The following is a 21470-nucleotide window of genomic DNA, read 5'->3' on the forward strand; positions in this document are numbered from 1 at the left end:
CCCCCCCCCCCCCACTCCCTACCCAGGCTAACTTCCGTCAAAAAATAAAATTGTTTTTGAAAAATATTTCAAAAATTTAAAAGTTTTCATTTTTATGCCACCCCAACTCCTACCCCCTGGCCGCACCCCCCTCCCCTCTAAAAAAACATGAAAAAAATATTAATTTTTTTTTTCAAAATTTAAATTTTTTTGATTTTAACGCCACTCCTACCCCTACCCCAGCCATCCCCTAACTATCACCCTCGTCAGAAAAAAATTAATTTTTGTTTGAAAAATAATTCAAATTTTTAAAATTTTATTTTTTACGCCACTGGGTCAAAAATTATTTTTCTAAAAAGTATTTTCTAGTCTCAAGCCAAAAATAAAAGATATTTTCTGAAAATATTTTTCATCCACCAACCAAACATTTTCAACAAAATATTTCTACTCACTAACCAAACATGAAAAAATAAGTTAAAAATCCACTTGTTTTCCAGGAAAACACTTTCTATGGAAAACATTTTCCTTCATACCAAACACACCCTAAATAGTTCTACACTCAATTGTTATGCATAGATTTGTTGTTGTCTTGAAGTTTTAATTAAAAATCAATGGTTGCAAACAATGATTAAACTCTCTAACACTATTTTGACTTGAGAAAGCAAAAATATAGTTGGGTAAGACTTCATTAGTGAAGACTTGAGAAATTTGTCATGAGATAGTCTAATTTGATTTTATTTCTTATTGAAGGGTAGAGCTAGAGACCAAATGCTATCTATGTATTGACTGATTTGGAATTGACTAATCATTGCCTATTTTGTTGAAACCTCATTATAATGCATACACCCCTAGTTGTCTCCATCTTGTTGAAACTAGTTCGTGTTGACTTCATGCAATTGATACTTGAAATCAAAGTAATTTAGTGTTTCCAAATTCCCCCCAATTTTATATACTTGTCTGAGATAACATGGTATTAGTTAAATTTGAATTGACAAATCAGTTGAAGCATAATCCTCTTTGTTAGTCCTTGTGGTTCAACCCCGACCTCGAATGTTGGATATTGTTTTTGCATATGGCCACCTATGCCTTATATGCGAGGTATAGTTGAGCATTATCAATACTACTTACTCATTAGAGTAGTTTTTAGTAACACAAGTCTTTTGCAACCAATTCTAAGAAGCAACAACACTTTTGCCAAAAATTTGCCAACACTAACTATGGGTTAAATACTTTGAAAAAAAAAAACTGGATATAACTTAAATAGCAGGGTGAAAAGTAGCTACTGAGTACAATTCCTAGGTCACTTTTCAAAGATCATGTACATTTCAATAGGTTGTAACATCTTTCCTGATGATAAAGCAGAGGCAGACATTCTTCTGTAGCGTCGTCTATCCACAAACTCATATTTGGCTATCCTAACTCCAAAGTAGAATTCGGGTTTAGGTTAAAACCTAAGAATTCCCTCAACTCATATTTTTGCTATAAATTCAAGGTTCGATTCTCCAGTGTGGACACAGCCTATATACCAAAGGAGATAAATTCTCACCCCCTTCAAATTATATTCTAGCTGTCACTGTGAAAATTAGTGGTACATAATAGCCAACAGCTCTCAAAAAGGTGGTTCATCCAAAGAAAAGAATTTGCGTATAGGAGAAAACAGCAACAGCTTCAGTTTTATCACATATAGTTTATAAGGAATCCAAATGTTAGATCCACACCATAGCTGGTGATCAATAAAGCACTTGGGCAACAGTTAGACTCTAAGAGAGTAATAATGAGATGATGTAAGCCCCATCACAAGAAAAGTTTCATCTGCTTCTTCACTAGAAAAGTTTTCTATATTCATCTGCCTCGTCAGCCATCTCCTCAATGCTTCTGTCTTTCCTTTCCTTGTCCAAATCAAGTGACTGCTTCATCTCTTTCTCCTTCACGTCCAACTGTATGAACAATGCGAAGGATTAATATAATTTATGTTTCAAATCCACCCAACTAAGTATGACCAATCAGTAGCAGATATTTGAATCTTACAGCATCATAAATCTCATCATTCTTTTCAAAATCGCCACTTTTCCGTGGGATGATGTGAATATGAACATGAGGAACTGTCTGTCCTGCCTGGGGTCCATCCTGAGATATTAACAGAAACAAATAACTTAGCACCAGCTTTCCAAGCAGAGGATAGGCCAAAAAACAAAATACATATTAGAAACTGCAAGGAGTATGCACAATTCCAACACAGTTAAAATCCACCTATCCATTTTATATCAAAATTGATGCGGAGAAAACTGTATATATGTCAAATGCTGCATTTACATGTCTTTTAGAAAATTTCAGCATATCAGAATCTGTAGTATTTTTTGAGAACATACAACATTATGGTTAAAGATAACAACAAAGCCTACTTACTTGGATTGTAAATGTAAGAGAAGATGCCTTGTGGTATGACTCAAGTTGTTTGCCAACTTTTTGTGCTGTAATCCACAAGTCGCTAGTCTCATCAGTAGTAAGCTCAGCAAAGCGTTGTACTTCACGCCTTGGGCAGACAAGCACATGTACATTTCGTTAAGTATACCAAAGTAACCATAGCAAAGTTTTTAAGATTGGAGATAACTGAGGCTCTAAGCATATTAGCAAAATGTTTAGAAGAATGCCACCTCATACTGCAGGTCAGAGGAAAAGAAAAAAAAAATGCGAGCGTTTTAAGAAAGTAATACGATGTAGAGTATTATGTGTGCAAAAGCCAATAAAGCACAAAACAGAACCTATTACAGTGGTGGGAGAAAATTAAAGTTACAGATATTTCAAAAGATAGGAACAAGCATCATTTCCAATAGACAACAATTTGTTCTCAACTGTCTATCATAATTCAAGAAATATGAACTCATAATGATGGTCTTTGAAAAGTTTATTAACTGTATTTGGAGGATGAGTCTATGAGAGCAATCATATAAGCTACAGTAGTCCCTTAGGGGAACATTGGTAAAATTGGAATGATAGACAGAAGTCATACAGGGTACATCAAATAACACTATTTTTATCTGGTTGCGAACTTTCATGCTCCAGTTAAGGGAGCCAACTCCTACGTATTGCAGAGTTTTAACATAAATTAGTATATTATCAGACAAGACAAAACATATCCTTAGAATTTCCAAAGCAAGTTTAATTCATATATGTCCAGAGGGTATCACAGCTAGCTTTTTGGATGTCTTTTCTGCATCTACTGAGGAAAGTAGCACAACTAGAAGAGAATAGCGGTAAAGGAGTGAACCAAGGGTAAATACAACTGCCAACAAATTTTGATCAAAGATGGGAGTCAAAGAGAGAAAGATGTTATTTCAATCAATTGCTCAACACAAATCACGAGGAGAAATTACATATTTTGATACATTCATGATAGAAATCTTTAAGTTAGGTCTGCAAAAGTGAAGGATACCATGAATAATATGAGAGATAGAAAAGTATTTTCCTCGTGGTATCCAGTAGAGTAGTATGGAAAACGAGGCTATTTAATGTTATACTAACATCTGGGAAGAGTCAAACAAGTGAAAAAAGTACTTTGTTTCGAATATATACAAACAAAAGAGAGATTCGAAGTCTTGCAAACTAACATGGTATTATGTGTATGATTCAGATCATGAAGCTTTGGAAAAGAGTGATAGATCATAGATTTAGGGAAACTACAAAGATGATGGACAACCAATTTGCATGGTAGATTTATAACAATGTTCCTAGTTTTGCTAAAAAGATTGAACAACATTTATAGAGATAGGATAAAGGATCTCCATAAGATATTAATTAAACTAGAGATGGAGAAAGCATCTAATACAAGTGTGAAGAAAAGACCTTTAGTTGGTACTTGAGAAGAAAGTAATTCATATCAAATACACACATCTTAAAAAGGATATATGAAAGAGTGTTCAAAAGTGATGGAACAGAGAGAGAAGGAGATACGGAGGAGATATAAAGGAGTTTCCATTAAGGGTGGATTTATACAAAGGATCTACACTAAGCACGTTCTTGTTTACCTAGTTATGAGAGCTAATCAATATTCAATAGCATGTAGGATGAGGTTACATGGTGCATGCTCTTTACAAATGATTTAGTATTGATCGACGAAACTAGAGTTGACCAAAAGTTGGAGATATGGAGAAGTATTCTAGAAAGTAAGAGTTCCAGAATAAGTAGAACGAAGACAACATCTAAGCACTGCAAGCATCTTCATAAAGAATAGGTAGGTGAAGTAAAAAAAAATTCATTACAATTTGAAGAGATTAGACAGGATTATAATGTCTAAGTGAAGACAATTCAAATATTTAGGCTAATCTTTTAGGAGAATAGCTAGATAGATTAAATGTAAAGGCAGCCCGGCGCACTAATTCTCTGGCTATGTGCGGGGTCGGGAGTAGGCCGAACCACAAGGGTCTATTGTATGCAGCCTTAACCTGGATTTCTGCAAGAAGTTGTTTCCACGGCTTAAACCTGTGACCTCTTGGTCACATGGCAACAACTTTACCAGTTACTCCAAGGCTTCCCTTCCCAGATAAATTAAATGTAATACATGACGTTAAAAAACGATGGTTGAAAGAGAGGAGTTATAAGGAATCACTTAAGAGATAATAAACACAATAAGATGAAAGCAACTACTATAGAATGGTTGTAAAAGTAGCAATTCTGCATGAGAGAGAATTTTGGGCCCTAAAGCTCAACACATCCACAAGACGTGAATATTCAGATGGACAAGATTAGAAATGACCATATAAGAAAGGGAGTGTAAATAGTTTAGCTATGATCTTCTTCTTCACAGACCTTATATGCATCAGCATTGGTCTATATGTACAGAACTGAAAATGTTTTAGAACAGACGGGGTAGACCTCAAAACACATAGAAGAAAACCGTCTAAGAAAATCTAAACCTCTAGGAAACAATGCAGGTTTAATACCTAAGAACATAACAGAACAGAAGAAAAATATGCTTGATTGTTCTTGTTACATTTACATAGGGATTGGTTTTTTCATAGGTCATTATATAATGGTTGTGACTTGTATCCATGCAACGATAAGTGTGGGACTTAAAAAATATTAAATTTTTTATTTTAAGAAAAGAAGACCTCTAATTTGAAAACAAAAAACAAAAAAAACCTTGAATTACCTAAAATAAGAAATAATATAAGTACTTAGTACAAAATAAAATAGACCTAAACAGAACGGACTGGATGATACGGGTTCAATTGAGCATAGTTGCTATACTAGCTGACCGATTAAGAGTGAGTCACCATTTAAAAGAGTGCTGAACTTTCTAAACTGATCACAGAGGCATGTTTTATTTGCACATATACACCCAAATACATATGTGTCTTTGTTGTGGATGAGAGGAAGTTAATTAATTAAGTATTTGTTTATATTTTTTAAGTAGATTTATTTATTATTTATTTATAATTTAAGTAGTTTTATTTATTATTATTAGAATAGGGTTTTATGTTTCATAGCTTCATAAGGATTAGGTTAATAAACCACAGTCCAAAGAAATTTGGAATTCTGTCTTGGAGAAATGTGAGAAGAAGTTGGTCAGATGGAAAACACAATATTTATCAAAGTGGGGCAGACTCACTTTGATAAATGCAGTCTTGGATGCCCTTCCTACGTACATGCTAACTTTGTTCCCAATACCTGCAGGAGTAGTACAGAGATTGGATAAACTAAGAAGGGTTTTTTCTGGCAAGTAAACAAGGAAAAAAAGGAATACCATCTGGTAAAATGGAAAGTTCTGATCACGGGAAAAAAACAAGGAGGATTAGGCATCAAAAATTTGAAGAACCAAAGCAAGGCTCTAAAGCTGAAATGGTTGTGGAGATATGCTCATGAACCACACTCAATGTGGAGCAAGGTGATTAAATTGAAGTACGGAGAGATGGATTCATGGGTCACCAAGGAAGCAACCAATCCCTATGGTGTTACTGTTTGGAGATCAATTAGAAACTGGTGGCCTTTCCTAAGGAATCATACTACTATAACAGTACACAATGGTATCAAGACACGATTCTGGAAAGATAGATGGCATGGTAATCAAAATTTGTCAGAGATCTTCCCTGACATCTTTGACTTAGCACTACATAAAGACAAAACAGTGGCTGAAATGTGGTCTCCCCAAGGTTGGGATCTATCTCTCCGAAGGAATTTAAATGACTGGGAAGTTTGTAGATTAGTTGAGTTCTTTAAAAGGTTGGAATCATTTCAAGGTTTGAAGGAAGGGGAGGACTGCCTACGGTGGACAGAGCACAACAGAGGAAGATACAAAGTGAGCTCAGGTTACAAGGTCATAAACAGGGCTCCTCTAACCCTCAATTGGCCTCAGAGACAAATCTGGAAAGCCAAAATTCCACTCAAGGTGGCAAGCTTCACTTGGCTGCTAGCAAAGGAGGCAGTACTAACACATGGGAATCTGAGAAAATGGAACAACATTTTGGTGACACATTGTTGTTTATGTGGGGAAGCAGCTGAGACAGTTAGGCATTTGTTCTTACATTGCAAAACCACTGATCAACTATGGAAGATTTTCATCAATCTCAGATGCATTCAATGGACAATGCCTAGCAAGATTGTTGACACTATCTCAAGTTGGGAGGAAGCAGGAATTGAGGCAAAGAATAGAAGTTATTGGAGGACCATTCCAGCATGCATCTGGTGGACCATTTGGGGAGAAAGGAATGCTAGAAGCTTTGAGGATAGAAGCAGATCCCTACAAATGATCAGAACATATTGTATTCTGTTATTATGTTTTTGGTGTACAACGAGTTCCCCCGTAGATGTAGAAGCAATCCTAGAAGTATTAGAATCATGCTAGGCTTGCTGTTTTTGTTCCTAGATTTTCATACTTTTTTGTAAAGGGGCATTCAGTACTACATAAGTACATGTTTATAATATAAATCGTTACCTTCTCCAAAAAAAAAGGATTAGGTTAAGTTATAGTTATTAGTTTGAAATAGGATTTAGGTCTCCTACTTTCAGAAAAATTTAGACTTCCTATTGATGTAATAAGACTCCTATTTAAAGGGGCTTTTGATGATAAATCGGTAAGTCATTTTTCAGCAAAAAGCAAAAGATTAGAGTTCTCTCTTCCATTGTACTCCAAGGTTTCACTCTCCCTTTAAAGAGCTGAAGAGATCGGAGTTCTCTCTTTTAATGAACTCTAAGGTTTCAACCTCCCTTTAACGAGTTAATTATATATCGCCATATGAATCGATCATTCCCTAAAGATTCATAACAATTTGGTATCAGAGTCTTAACACAATGGGCGATGAGATCACTTCCAGATTTCAAGAAGAACGTGTCATTACAGAAACCCTAATAGACTCTAAAATTGCAGCAGTGGAACAACGCCTCAGTGAAAAAATTATCCAAGTCATCCAAGAACAATTGTTTAGATTGGGAGTTGGCTCCAGCAACCCATAGACCTGAGTCATATAGCGCCCACAGAACTGGTAGATCAACAATTCCTGCTACTAAAGGCAATACACCACCTATTCAACTAGCCGATAAGAATCATCCAATAAGTGGTAATTCACCTTTGATAGTGCAAAGTTATGCAAAGATGAATTTTCCTACTTTTAACAACATCAACAACCCATTAATTTGGTCACATCATTGTGAGCAATTTGGACCTCGTAAAGGTAGCAACAGGATGGGTGAATTAGTCACACTTCAGCAAACTGATAGAATTGAAATTTATCAACATCAACTTCAAGATAAATTGGCTAGGACTATAATTGGACAATTAAGTTGATACTATTTAAGATCTTTTGAATGATTGTCCCGAAATTTGAGCTTGAGGACAAAATGTTGTGGATGCGAGGAAGTTAATTAATTAAGTATTTGATTATATTTTTTAAGTAGATTTATTTATTATTTATTTATAATTTAAGTAGCTTTATTTATTATTCTAGAATAGAGTTTTATGTTTCATAGCTTCATAAGAATTAGGTTAAATTATAGTTAGTAGTTGGAAATAGGATTTAGGTCTCCTACTATCATAAGAATTTAGACTTCCTATTGATGTAATAAGACTCCTATAGAAAGGGGATTTTGATGAATAAATCGGTAAGTCATTTTTCAGCAAAAAGCAAGAGATTAGAGTTCTCTCTTCCATGAACTGTAAGGTTTCAGTCTCTCTTTGAAGAGCTGAAGAGATTGGGGTTGTCTCTTTTAATGAACTCTAAGGGTTCAGCCTCCCTTTAATGAGCTGATAAGATTCATAACAGTCTTGCATTAAAAGAAATATCTAAGCATAGGGTGACTGGACAGAAACATACTAAAAGTAAATTGAGGAGATAAACAAGCGCCATATTCTAGCTTCCTCACTATCATCACAACCAACTATATTCACAAAAAGAAATATTTAATGAATCTCCATCAACCGTTCAATTACAGAGTGCACAAGGATATGACCTGCATGAAAAGAAAAGAGAGCTCAATAGATGGTATTCATGCAAGAACTGAAAATGATGACATAAGTATAAAACTTTTGTTTTTCCAGATACATAAGAAATATGAATAAATACCACAACGTACAATGGACTAGCAGAAGAATATACAAATAACAGAAGTATGAATTGAAAAAGGAAGTAGCAAAAGGAACACACTGAGCATAAAGAGAATCTGTTCTCGGTGTTTGTTTATACATTGGTTGGAGAAGATTTTTGTATAAAAATAGCAGAATCAAGATAATTTCCATAGATTCCACATCCTAAGCAGTTTGGCTCTGACAAATTACCGGATCATCATAGTAGAAGTGTTGTAAGTGAGACCTTAGTCTAGACCTATGTTGCTCAGTCTCTTTAAAAGTGCTAAGGGGTGCATGTCGGATCCTTCAAAAGTAGTGCATTTTTGGAGGATCTGACACTAGTGCTGCAACAATTTTTGGAGTGTCCGAGCAACATAGGTCTAGACTAGCAGCTAATTTACAGCCATAGGATCAAGCACTACCAATTGTCTGATGTCCAAGTTAGGATAGTGTTCAGTTTCCTAGTATGATGTTGGTTATTTGCTTTCACTAGAAAAAAAAAGTGGTCCAACAGTTAGTATTCATGCTTGAAGTATGAGGCATTGAATGTGTCTAGGGCTGAATAAGCAAAACCCAATAAACATGCAATCACTGTGCTATCACTTTATTAATTATGCAGTCCAACTTTGATCGTTACCGGGCATAGAGGGTGTTTGACTAAGTTTATAAGTTGTTCAAACTAGCTTATAAGCACTTTTAGCTTATTTACACATTCGGTAAACACCAAAGTACTTTATAATCAAGATACACACCAAAGTACTTATAACTCAAAAATCAGCTGAAGTCATAAGTTGGTCATCCCCAACTTCTGGTTAGACTCAAATATCTTTCCAAAACAAACCTCCTAACTTCCTCTTCACTTGATATTTGTTTTATCCTGAATATTTTTTCTAATTCTCAACATATCTTTCCCAAAAGAAAACTTCCAACTTCCTCATCATCGGTATCCATCGTTCCTCGTTCGTTCTCTTTTTTTTATGACCGTGATATCCGAGCCAACTTTCGTGCACCTTGACTAAATCCAGAGATACCCGCCACCTTCCATCAGCAACATAATTTTTTGATGACCATAGTGTCCGGTCCAGTTTTTGCGCGCCTCGACTAAATCCATGGGATACCTCCGCCTCGACTAAATCCATGGGATACCTGACATCTTCCACCAGCAATAGATACAGGGTAACTCTATCCACCAAGGCTAGGCAAATGGGAAGAATCACCTAGTGTTTTTTTGTTTCCGTTGAGTTTTGAACCTGAGACCTTAGGATTCTCAACCACTTAATTGACCACTAGGTCACACCCTTGGGTGCATCCGTCGTTTCTCTTTTTCTTTACAAACATACTTTTAAATTTATAATTTTTTTACGAAACTTTTAATGGTACTCTAGTTATTCTAACAAAGGAACAACTTATCAACACTTCTTTTACCAAATACATCAACTGCTTATTAGTTGTTTCCTATGTTGCTCGGACTCTCGCACCTGTGTTGGATTCACCAAAATGCACTACTTTTGCAGTATCCGATATGCATCATTCGACATTTTTGAAGAGTCCGAGCAACGTAGGCAGTTTCAACACTTATATCCAAACACATAACTACTTGTTTATCAAATACATTTCATTACTTAAAAATGTTTTTTAGCATTTACAACTTATCATGTATTTACAATCAGCTAATCCTGACAGGCTGATAATGATGAAAATTATTCTTGTGACATTTTATCGTGAAAGCTTGGCCTTTAATTTTCCAACCATCCAAATGATTTGTGTTGATTGTTATGTGTTGTTGAGTACACCTTCCAAAGGTATCACCCCCTCTAGCAAGGGATATGTTTCAGAAAATACAAAAGTTTCAGAACTAGCACGACATTAGGAATGTTACTAACAGTACTAAATTCACATAACAGTTGGTGCCACTGTCCTGATGGTGATCAATGTGTAAAGCCTCCTAGCCTCATAGTTTTAGAATGATGTTAATTGAAAAATACATGTCCTATCACAACTAAAGCAGCACTACAGATTTGTCCTTTTGGTGGGGAAAATCAATAATTTTTTTACTGAATAACCGTTTGATATTACAGCTCAAAAAGATCATATTTGGAATCCTACGAAGAAAGCATCCCATAGTTTGAAGTTGATGAATTTTTCGGTAAAAAAAAAGAAGGTAAAGGAACAAATTAAAAAAAAAAATACAAGAAATCCAATTTAGATGGGAAATACCAGGAAGAAGGGGGCGGAGGTTGACCAAGGCATAGGAGAAATCAGTGGAATAAAAGACTTCTTTTTTGTCAATCTTGTATGGCCCAAACATATAAGAAGTTGCCTCCATCTGCGTTCCAATTTTCAGCAAACAAAAAAGACATGTTAATATGGGAAAACAACCAAAAATAAATGAAACCAAACAAGATTTCAGTAAGGAGAGAGACAAGCCTTAGACTGGGAATGGCTGCTTGAAGAGGAGATTCGCGCTAAGGGAAACAAATGATTACTCGCCTTACTATGAAATTGAAGGAAATTTGACAATGGAGTCAAGTTATGCTTTAACATTTCTAGGTTTCTATTCTATTCTCCTTTTCTTCAAATTAATTAATTTTTATTCTATTCCTCAAAACTCACTCATCATTAGTTAATAATATTTTATTTCTTAACTAGATAATAACTTAAGATTATGAATCATCATTTTCTAATATCCTAATATTAGAAATTTGGCATTTTCACATATATTAAAAACTTAAAAGATTAAAATTCTTACTTTTTAATGAATTTTATGTTCTACATATTTTTAATTATAAAATTTATTCTTTGATATAATTGAATTCTAAGATTGAATGATTTTTCATAAATTAGTAGATTGTCATTTTCTCTATTGTGTTTGTGTTTGTGCAATCAAAGTATAAGATACTTAATTTTATGGTTTATTTATTATTCGTTCTTTAGCTAGTAACAACTAGTTTTCCTTGCTCTTTCATGTCAATGTCCATAGACACCACTAAATATGTCGTAATAAATTTATCATGCTCTCGTATTCTCAAATGTGTGTTCCTTGATTATACTAGAGCTAGTAAATCATAAAAAGTTCTCATTAAGTTTTTTAAAACTTTTTGAATCATATTTAAAAAGTTGAAAATATTTTTAAATACATTATTTTTGACAAAAAAAAAAAAGAAAAACTAAAGAATAATGAACAAACCAAGTCACATGTTTGTTATTCTGGAGGGCACCGACTGGACAAGTAATTAGGAGAATCAAGAAAGGCTACAAGTAGCCGTAGTTATAATAGTTGAGACTCTCCAATTTTCCTATATTAAGTATTAACAAAGAATAGAAAAGTAGTAATTGAAACATTTAAACTTTTCTGAATAAAGAATGTGAAAGGCTAAGAAACAATATGTAAAAACAATAACAAACATGTGACTTGGTTTGTTCATTATTCTTTAGTTGTTTTGTTTTTGTCAAAAATAATGTATTTAAAAGGATGAACTAGCGGAGAAAATTAAATAAAATGTGTCAATTAAGTGTTGGTTTTGTTTTTGGTGACACTTTGACCAAGTAAGGATCAAACCCACTTTTAATGTAATTAAGTAAATCTGGGGCTACGTGGCTTGTAGTTCTGGGACTACATGGGTACGCTGAAACCCTAGTCCAACTCGGTATTATACTACTCCCAATAGATTAAGTGGTTAACATATTATGACTGAGTTTCTGTAAATACTGGATAGCTCAAAACTGAACATGCAAACTGAGAATGCACCAATTAATCTGATAATGATGCATTCATAAACTGAGGCATGTATAACTGTATATATTATGACTGAAATACTGAATAAATCAAAATACTGACAAGTAGATACTCATACTTGAAAACTCCTTTCAACATCATATTATACTATGATCATTGATGACTTGGGAAGTCATATTGCATAAACATTGATGGTATATCCAGATACCATACTATTCATACATTGATGACCTACTCAATTGTCATACTAATCATGTTTTAGAAGCTCTTTCTCAAAACTCATCTTAACTTTCTCAAAAACTTAGTTTAAAACTCAAGTGTTGTCTTAAAGAAAAGCTTCCCAAGATTTATAACTCAAAATAGGGCTTATGCTGAAATATATTGATAATGTGGCATAAAATTGGTACATGTATATCTGAATAACTGAAATATTTGACCTAGCATGTGTAATTCAAGAACTAATCAAATACATAGCTAGGGTTCTAAATTCATGCGAGAAACGATGTAATAACATGATAATTTGATTTGGAACATCTAAATAACTAATTCATGATGATCTTGTGAAATTCTAGAAACCCTAGGTCTGTTCATAATCATGGAATCAAGAATCTGACTGAATTCTACGGACCTAATGGGCGAAAGGAACCCACTAGTGAAATCCCACATACCTGGTGATGAATTCCACAAAGAAATATTTCGATTTTGGGGCTGGAACTGATGGAACCTTGTTGCGTTCTTGAACTAGGGTTCTTGACCTTTTTCTCCTCTCTTGATTCTAATTTTCTAAGATTTTGACTAATGAATTGACTTGGATAAGTTCTAGTTATCTTTCTAGGCTTAAACTGATTAAAACCTCATGATATAGGGTCAAAACGACGTATCTTAGGGGTTAAACGAAATAGGAAAAGACCAAAAGACCCCTGACTTAATTGTTGTCGTAGTGACTGACAGACTGGACCAACGGTCCGTCACTCAATCTACAGTCCGTCGATTGGGTCCGTAGGTTGAGTCGCCCGACAGGGTTTCACTAAAACGAGCATAACTTTTTACTCGGAGGTCGGATTTAGTAAACTCGGTAGCGTTGGAAACAGACCAAAAATGCAGATTTTGAGAAGTTGCAGGTGCAACTTACGGTCACCATCCATGGACCATAGGTCAGACCACGGCCCGTGCTGGTGGTCTGTGGTTCACCATTGCAACCCCTCCCCAAACCAGCTCAGAAAAATTAGCTAAGTCCCGACTCACGGACAGACCCACGGTCCGTAGATCAGACCACGATCCGTGGTCTGTGACTGTGGATCGAGATCTCCCTTACCCAACCTCTGACATGAACTACGGTCGACCAGCACGGACCGTCATCGATCCATGGTCCGTAGGTCTGACCGTAGATGAGGGTTAGCGGCTAGTTAGATGAAAATTATTGATGGGTCAACTTCAAATGGTCATAAATATTAACACAAAATGAATTAGATGTCCCATGACCTATGATATGATAGATAATTGAATTATCTTTCCAACGCCATTGAGTTTGCTAAATTCTGACCTCCAAGTAAAAAGTTATGCTTGTTTTAGTGAAGCCTTGTCGGGAAGACTCGACCTACGGACCCAATCGACGGACCGTAGATTGAGTGACGGACTGTAGGTCCAATCCGTCAGTCACTCCGACAGCAATTAACTCAGGGGTCTTTTGGTCTTTTCCTATTTCATTTAGCCCCTAAGATATGTTGTTTTGACCCTAAATCATGAGGTTTTAATCAGTTTAAGCCTAGAAACATAACTATAACTTATCCAAGTCAATTCATTAGTCAAAATCTTAGAAAATTAGAATCAAGAGAGGAGAAAAAGGTCAAGAACCCTAGTTCAAGAACGCAACAAGGTTCCATCAGTTCCAGCCCCAAAATCGAAATATTTCTCCGTGGAATTCGTCACCAAGTATGTGGGATTTTACTAGTGGGTTCCTTTCGCCCATTAGGTCCCTAGAATTCAGTCAGATTCTTGATTCCATGATTATGAACAGGCCTAGGGTTTCTATAATTTCAACAGATCATCATGAATTAGTTATTTAGATGTTCCAAATCAAATTATCATGTTATTACATCGTTTCTCGCATGAATTTCAGAACCCTAGCTATGTATTTGATTAGTTCTTGAATTACACATGCTAGGTCAGATATTTCAGTTATTCAGATATACATGCACCAATTTTATGAATGCATCATTATCAGATTAATTATTGCATCCTCAGTTTGCATGTTCAGTTTCGAGCTATCCAGTATTTACAGAAACTCAATCATAATGTGTTAACCACTTAATCTATTGGGAGTAGTATAATACCGAGTTGGACTAGGGTTTCAGCGTACCCATGTAGTCCCAGAACTACGAGACACGTAGGTGTAAGTCCCCTATGTGGGCAACATCAGTTTAGTGATCACGCCAGCATGCCTCTATACCTCTGGCAGGGTATATTGGGTCCTCTCGATGGGGCGTAACATCGGACTCCACATTTAGCTCATGTGGTTTTATGTCGCTTATTAGTAGCTCCCACAGTTCAGTCAGACTCTATTGCATTGACCATAATTCAGTACAGTCGGAATTCAGTCTCAGCATGTTATAAATTTGGTCATTGCATCAGTTAGCTCAATATTCAGTATTTCAGTATCTATATCATGTTCAGATTATTTCATTGCTTTATTGCTTTGTTCAGTTATATGTTATTTCAGCTGTTCTCTATCCTGCATGCTCAGTACCTTTCAAGTACTGACGCATACGTGCGCTACATCTTCTCGTGATGTAGGTTCAAGTTCTCAGCATCCAGATCACGCGTAGATCGGTTTCTGATCTCCAGTTCAGCAGCATCAGTGGTGAGTCCTCATTATTCGAGGACAATAGTCATGTCATCTTTCAGTTTTCAGTCTTTTAGTTCTAGATTTTCTAGACTTAGTTGGGGCATGTCCCAACACTTCTAGTCAGTTTATAGGCTTATTTCAGACATAGATAGATTCAGCTTAGTATTGAGTTAATATCTTCCTGGTATTAAACTCATCAGTTTTCATATATCTCAGTTATAGTATATGGGTATTCCCCATCTTTTTCATTTTATTTATGATTTAGCTTCCGCATTAGTTTATTTTCTTTAGTATGCTCATGATCATGCCAACAGGGTTAGCTTGGGATCACTTGTGGTCCTAGGTTCCGTGTCCGCGTCTCGGGGGTAGCTCGGGGCGTGACATAATAAGGTAATGATGGGACAATTTTGATTTGGCAGAATTCTACACATTCTTTTATGTGGGTAGTTACTGATTGCCATGGTTAACGTGGATTCAAACAAACGATGGTTCGAAAAGGATTTTATGGGTGAGAAGTTAGGGATCATTTGGCTCAAGAGGTTTTAATAAAGTTGACAACAATTTGTTGATGCTCAAATGGTGTCAAAATGGGTGCACACCCTCACAAGGTAGTCATCAAAGGTATGAATATTTAGCTTTCCTCTCAATATTTTTGCCCAAGGTCATTTTTTACACTTAACAAGGCTAGACAAATAGACTAACATGGAAAATTCTGGGAATTAAGCATGCATGCTTTCAAGTATGACCTCACACATGGCACTTCAAACATAATTATTTAGCACAACTCTACAAAGTCAAGGAGCTTGCGTGCGATGATCATTGCAAGGCTCACATAAATACATAACTAGTCAACACAAGAATGAAGAAGATCATTTAAAAGCAAAGCCACACCGACTTCATCTTGCAAAAATAATACAAAACACATTTTTCATTATGAGTACTAACGAAGACATCAATATTGAGCATAATCGATCCTCGAACATTGACAATGAAAACACATGCCTTCACTCATTTTAAAACTCCAAGACTCATGGGGAATGGGGTAGAGAGATAACAGTGAAAGCAAGCACAAAGTGTGGCATTTTTGGGACACCTTGTGTCCATGGAGGGTATTCAAGGTAGATCCCGTCAAAGTTGAGGTAGTTAGGGGTTGGACTAGACCTACGTCAACTACTGAGATGCAGAGTTTTGTGGGACTTGCAGGCCACTACAAGTGATTTATTTAAAGCTTCTCTACTATTGCATCTGCTTTGGACAGATTGACTCGATAGAGCGTGAGTTTCCAGTGGTCTGATGAGTGTAAGTAGAGCTTTTGAAAGCTCAAGACCTTGTTGGCTTCAACTCCTATTTTGACTTTGCCTGAGGAGGTGATAAGCCCAAATTACACGAGGAATATGGTCTAGACTTAGGCTAATTTAAGGTTATCTACTTTCAGTAAAATTATTTCCGTAAAAATGGGAGATTTGTAAATAAAGCAATAGTTGATTAATTTGTAGTAACAAGTAACAAGTAATCAAAATCCATAGTTTGAAATATCAATATGAGATGAAAACTAGGGTACATGTGTTCCCCACAAGTTTTTAACGCAATAATTCCAATAATAGTAACATGCAAGGTTGGTAAGTTATGTATTGTCTAAGTGATTGGTCTTCCAATTAGGGAATTTCACCATGCAACTTGGTCCGTTTACGGGTGTATGCTTTACTAACCCTTACCCTTAACCACATATTAGCCTTCGCGGTAGGTAGGTCGGGCTATTAGATAGCAGATTATCACGTCTAAATCTCCTTTGTTCAATCCCTTTCTTGGTTCGGCAAGTAAGAATGAGGTGAATTCTAACATTGGCCACCGTTAAAAAGCATTTAAAATGAAAGGATTAATAATACATGCATAAAGACTATTCAAGAATTACTTAATTATTTGTTTTACTTTGTTAATTTCTCATGGTTCCAACAACCCTGAAACAATGGGAAAGCGAAGCTTAGCACGGATTTTCACCCATAAAATAATGGGAAAGTGGAGCAAATGATCCAAGCATTAGAGGACATGTTGAGAGCATGTGTCATCGATTTCAAGGGAAATTGGGATGATCACTTGCCATTGATAGAGTTCGCTTATAATAATAGCTACCATTCTAGTATTGGTATGGCTCTCTTTGAAGCTCTTTATGGTAGGAGGTGTAGATCTCATATAAGGTGGTTTGAGGTGGGTGAAGTTGCCTTGATAGGAACCGAATTAATTCTTGAAGCTATGGAGAAAGTCTGGCTTATTAGAGAGAGGTTGAGAATAGCCCAAGGTCGACAAAAGTCCTATGCCGACGTTAGAAAAAAAGACTTTGAGTTTGAGATTAGTAATTGGGTCTACTTGAAAATCTCACCCATGAAGGGTGTGATGAGATTTGGTAAGAAAGGAAAGCTTAGTACCCGATACATAGGCCCGTATCAAATTTTGATACGTGTTGGTAAGGTTGCTTATGAGCTTGATTTGCCGAATGATTTGGCAACGGTGCATCCGGTGTTCCATGTCTCTATGCTTAAGAAGTGTGTCGGAGATCCGACATCCATAGTTCTCTTATGAAGAGGTACCGGTTGTGATCTTATACCGGCAAGTTAAGAAGTTGAGAAACAAGGAAGTTGCTTCCATGAAAGTTTTATGGAGGAATCATTTAGTTGACCGTGCTACTTGGAGGCCGAGGCCGATATGAAGTCTCGATATCCTCATATTTTTACTTCTACTCTAGCTTAAGGTAATGAGTCTCCTCGTGATTTACTCCTTGTTTGAAGTCATATGTGTTTTAGATGTTCCCATGATTTCCTTATGTTATGCATGTTCATGAAAACTTGTGTTTTAAAAGAAAATGAGTTTATATGATTGATTTTCCTTATGTTGTAGTGTATTGAGTATGAGTTGCCTATAGACTCCATGAGATGAATTGATAAACATGTTTTAGCTATGATTTTTTTAGAACGAATTGCATATGAACTCCATGAGATTGTGTTGAGCATGCTTTTAGCTTGGAGAAGGTAGTTCCTCCTTAAACATAAAATTTTTTGAAGTTCATGCATATTGGGTCGCTAGATGTAGTTCCTACTTCCTTATGATGCATTTGAGTATGTTTAGCTTGGAGTTGATATTTCCTCCTTGTATATGTGCATTGCTTGCATGATGGGCTGATAGAGTTAGTTTCACCCCTGTTATGATGTTTCGAGAACGTCCTAGCTTGGAGTCGATAATTCCTCCTTGGTTGTATGCATTACATTGTTAGGTTAGGTTGTTAGTTCCTCTCCTAATCTTTTAGAACAAATTTGAATCTCATTTGAGGACTAATGACCCCAAGGGGGAGATATTGTAACACCCTAGATTCGAAAAAGGAAAGACTAGCAAAATGCAGAACTCCCAGGTGCCATCCACGAGGGCCAAACACTACCCATTGTTTGGGCCACGGACCGTAGGTGGGTACGTGGATTTGTCCCTCAGAAGTTCTGCAGGGCAGAACCACGATTGGACCTGCGGACCGTAGGTGGGTCCACAGTCCGTGGTCCAGGGGTCCGTCAATTGGCCAAAAGTCTCTGACCACCAACCACAGTCCACCAGGACGGGCCGTGGGTCAGACCATGATCTGTCGACTAGGTCTGTCGGTTGGTAGGTCGGTGATAGTTGACAGTTAGTTCAGGGGTAGTTGGGTCTTTTCCTAATTAATTATTTCCTATACTACGTCCTTTTACCCAAGCCTAGGACCCCTATATAAGTCATTTTAACCCTAAAACTCACCCATTCAAATCATTGTTTCCAAAACCCAAAAGAAATCCCAAAGTTCTTCTCTTAAATATTTCTCTCTCTAGAACTTGAAGAAGAATGAAGAGTTGAAGCTAGGGTCAAGTTCAAGTCTCCATTCCTCAAGAATTTATGGGCTTTGTAATCAAGGGAGGATATCTTTTCATCCATGGATTCCTTCCATCCATGGAGTCCCTAAGATTCCCCAATTTGAGTTAGGGTTTTCTTCCAATATTGTAAGTATTGATGAATGTTGATCCAATTGATTGGGTAATTATTGTTTATGCATGAATTGCGTAGAATACATATTTTTAGGATGAATTTACATGTACCCATGCTTAACCCATGTTTCTAGGTTGAGATTGATGTAAATGGGTTTGATGCCATGAAAGAAGAATTTGTGGGTTTAGAGGTATTCATTTAGGATTGATAAGTTACATTAGAATTGAAGCTTATATGATGAATCATGATTAGGATTGCTTTGAGATTGAAGCTTATGAGATGATTATGATATTGAATTGCTTGAGATTGAGCATATAGAATGACTATGAGATATAGTGCTTTGAGAGTAAAGCTTATGTTGTCAATTGTTGAGTATTGATGTAATTGTTGTGGAAGGGGTAGTTCCCACATGAATTGCTTATGTTATGCATGTGAAAGGCTTTCTTACATTGAATGATTCTAGATTAAAAGGATTTCTCAACTAAAACCTAGAATAAAGACTAAAATTGATGAGGCAAGAGGTGAATACCCATGACCTCTAGATGAGAAAGATATGAGGTGAATCCCCATATTCTTTAGAGGAGAGTAAGAGGCGACTACCCTTATCCCCTAATGTTGGACATGGATGCAAACTACCCATGATCCCTTATTATGAAAGGATATGGAGGCGAATACCTATGATTACTTATAGAATGATGTGGAGGAGAATACCCGTGTCATATGATGTTATGCATGGAGGTGAATACCTGTGATCCCACAGGATGGACATGAAGGCAAATACCCGTGACCATGTAAGCAAGGCAAGATGCGACAACCCATTAGCTTTTATAGAAAGACAAACGTCGTTTACCCATGTCTATAAAAGATAAGCTAATGAGATGTTATGATAGGTGATGAGCTTGGATGATGGCTAAGGTTACCTTCTATGATGAGTAAGACTAGTGGAGGATTACCCATGTCTTGGCTAAGTATTGCTTTGAGGTTACATGAGAAGTATCCCTTATATGTTGATGTTATCTATTATGTGCATTGATTATGCTTATTACTTATATTGTCTAACTATTATGTGCATTGATTATGCTTATTACTTATATTGTCTAACTATTATGTTTATGTTGATGTTTATGCAAGTTATCATATTTAGTACATTCTTGTACTAATGCATACTCTTGCCTACATTTCTTATCCAAATGTAGGGTTTGGCGGTATCGACTCTCATCCCCGTGGCTAGGACCTTAGTAGAGCAAGACTCAAGATTTGTGAATACTCATAGCATTCGAGGATTTGGCCACCATTTCTCTTATGTACTTTCATTTTATGTTTTGAACACTATTGTATGGGCTATGTCCCAAGATATTAATGTTTTAGATGGTTTGAGAAAGTGTAATAGACTTCCACTTTTTGATATAAAACTTTGATGTTGGTTGAAAAATGGTTTAAATTTTTGCTCATTTCTATTATCTTATGTTATGAAAGCTAAGTGGCTTATATGAGGCCTCTCGGGGTCTTGTATGCCATGTTACGTCTATGGGATACCCTTGGATCATGACAAAATCCATATTGAGATTATGATTTAAAGATGTTTTTGGAAGATAAAAATTGAAGAAATCGATAAGGAATTGATAGGAGAAGCTTACCCACACGAGTTTACTCAATCAAATCTCCCAAGATTACCTCTCCTAAGCTTCGATTGAGTAAAAAATGGGAAGAATCCCCAAATTTACATTGCCAAATATGTAAAATGGGGTCTGTGAACGCGGCCCATTAAACTGCCTAGGTTAGCGAACGCAGTAAGCATGCCACCTCAATAACACGAATGCGCTAAGGGACTCGCGTTCGCGAGTAGAGAACATGAGAAGCTCTAAACTAAAGTCTTCGACCAGATCCTCGGCAATCATTCGGGGTCAGAAAAAAATAAACTGGACAAGCTACCCCACTAAATTCGATATTCCTAATTCAACGGGATTGTCGAATTTCAAAAAAGGGTTAAATGACGAAATTACCCTCCCGGACATCTCTTTAAGCCTAAAGTCAACTTCTCGCCTAAACACCCAACTCTCAACCTAAGGCTTCGAAACTCTCACTAACCACCCAAACTCGACATTCTGGACGCAATGGAACTGGCGGGATCTCGATCCGATGCTCGCATATCTAAACGTTGAACAAAGTCAATTATAACTATATAATTCCAGTCAAAAGGATTAAAATCACCAAATCACACCGATTGCATGAGGGACCACACTATCCATTCCCACAATACAAACTAAGTATGAAAACGCTAAGGGAAAGGGCAAAATTGTGATTTCACAAATAAAAACAGTTTCACAATAAATGAGACATTACGGTTGGAGAACTAA

At 36.3% G+C, this 21470-nt stretch overlaps 1 protein-coding gene across 1 annotated transcript; it reads right to left on the bottom strand.

The window, feature by feature from the left end:
- Nucleotides 1-1600: 1600 nt before the first annotated feature.
- On the bottom strand, nt 1601-11118 carry LOC125870456 (bifunctional bis(5'-adenosyl)-triphosphatase/adenylylsulfatase FHIT). The gene is made up of 5 exons (XM_049550891.1): nt 10964-11118; nt 10752-10862; nt 2386-2532; nt 2008-2106; nt 1601-1916 (listed from the first exon to the last, which is right to left on the bottom strand). Exons 1-5 carry the CDS (start codon nt 11078-11080, stop codon nt 1803-1805), a joined length of 588 nt encoding a protein of 195 aa, XP_049406848.1. The 5' UTR covers nt 11081-11118; the 3' UTR covers nt 1601-1802.
- Nucleotides 11119-21470: the final 10352 nt, after the last annotated feature.

This window comes from Solanum stenotomum, chromosome 7, assembly GCF_019186545.1.
Source record: "Solanum stenotomum isolate F172 chromosome 7, ASM1918654v1, whole genome shotgun sequence".
Taxonomy (NCBI): Eukaryota; Viridiplantae; Streptophyta; class Magnoliopsida; order Solanales; family Solanaceae; genus Solanum; species Solanum stenotomum.

Coding starts and splice junctions, on each gene's coding strand:
- LOC125870456 (XM_049550891.1), bottom strand. CDS start 11,080: ATGTTAAAGCATAACTTGACTCCATTGTCAAATTTCCTTCAATTTCAT. Junction 2,533..10,751: donor TCCGCCCCCTTCTTCCTGGT/ATTTCCCATCTA, acceptor TAACGAAATGTA/CATGTGCTTGTCTGCCCAAG. Junction 2,107..2,385: donor CTCTTACATTTACAATCCAA/GTAAGTAGGCTT, acceptor TTAATATCTCAG/GATGGACCCCAGGCAGGACA.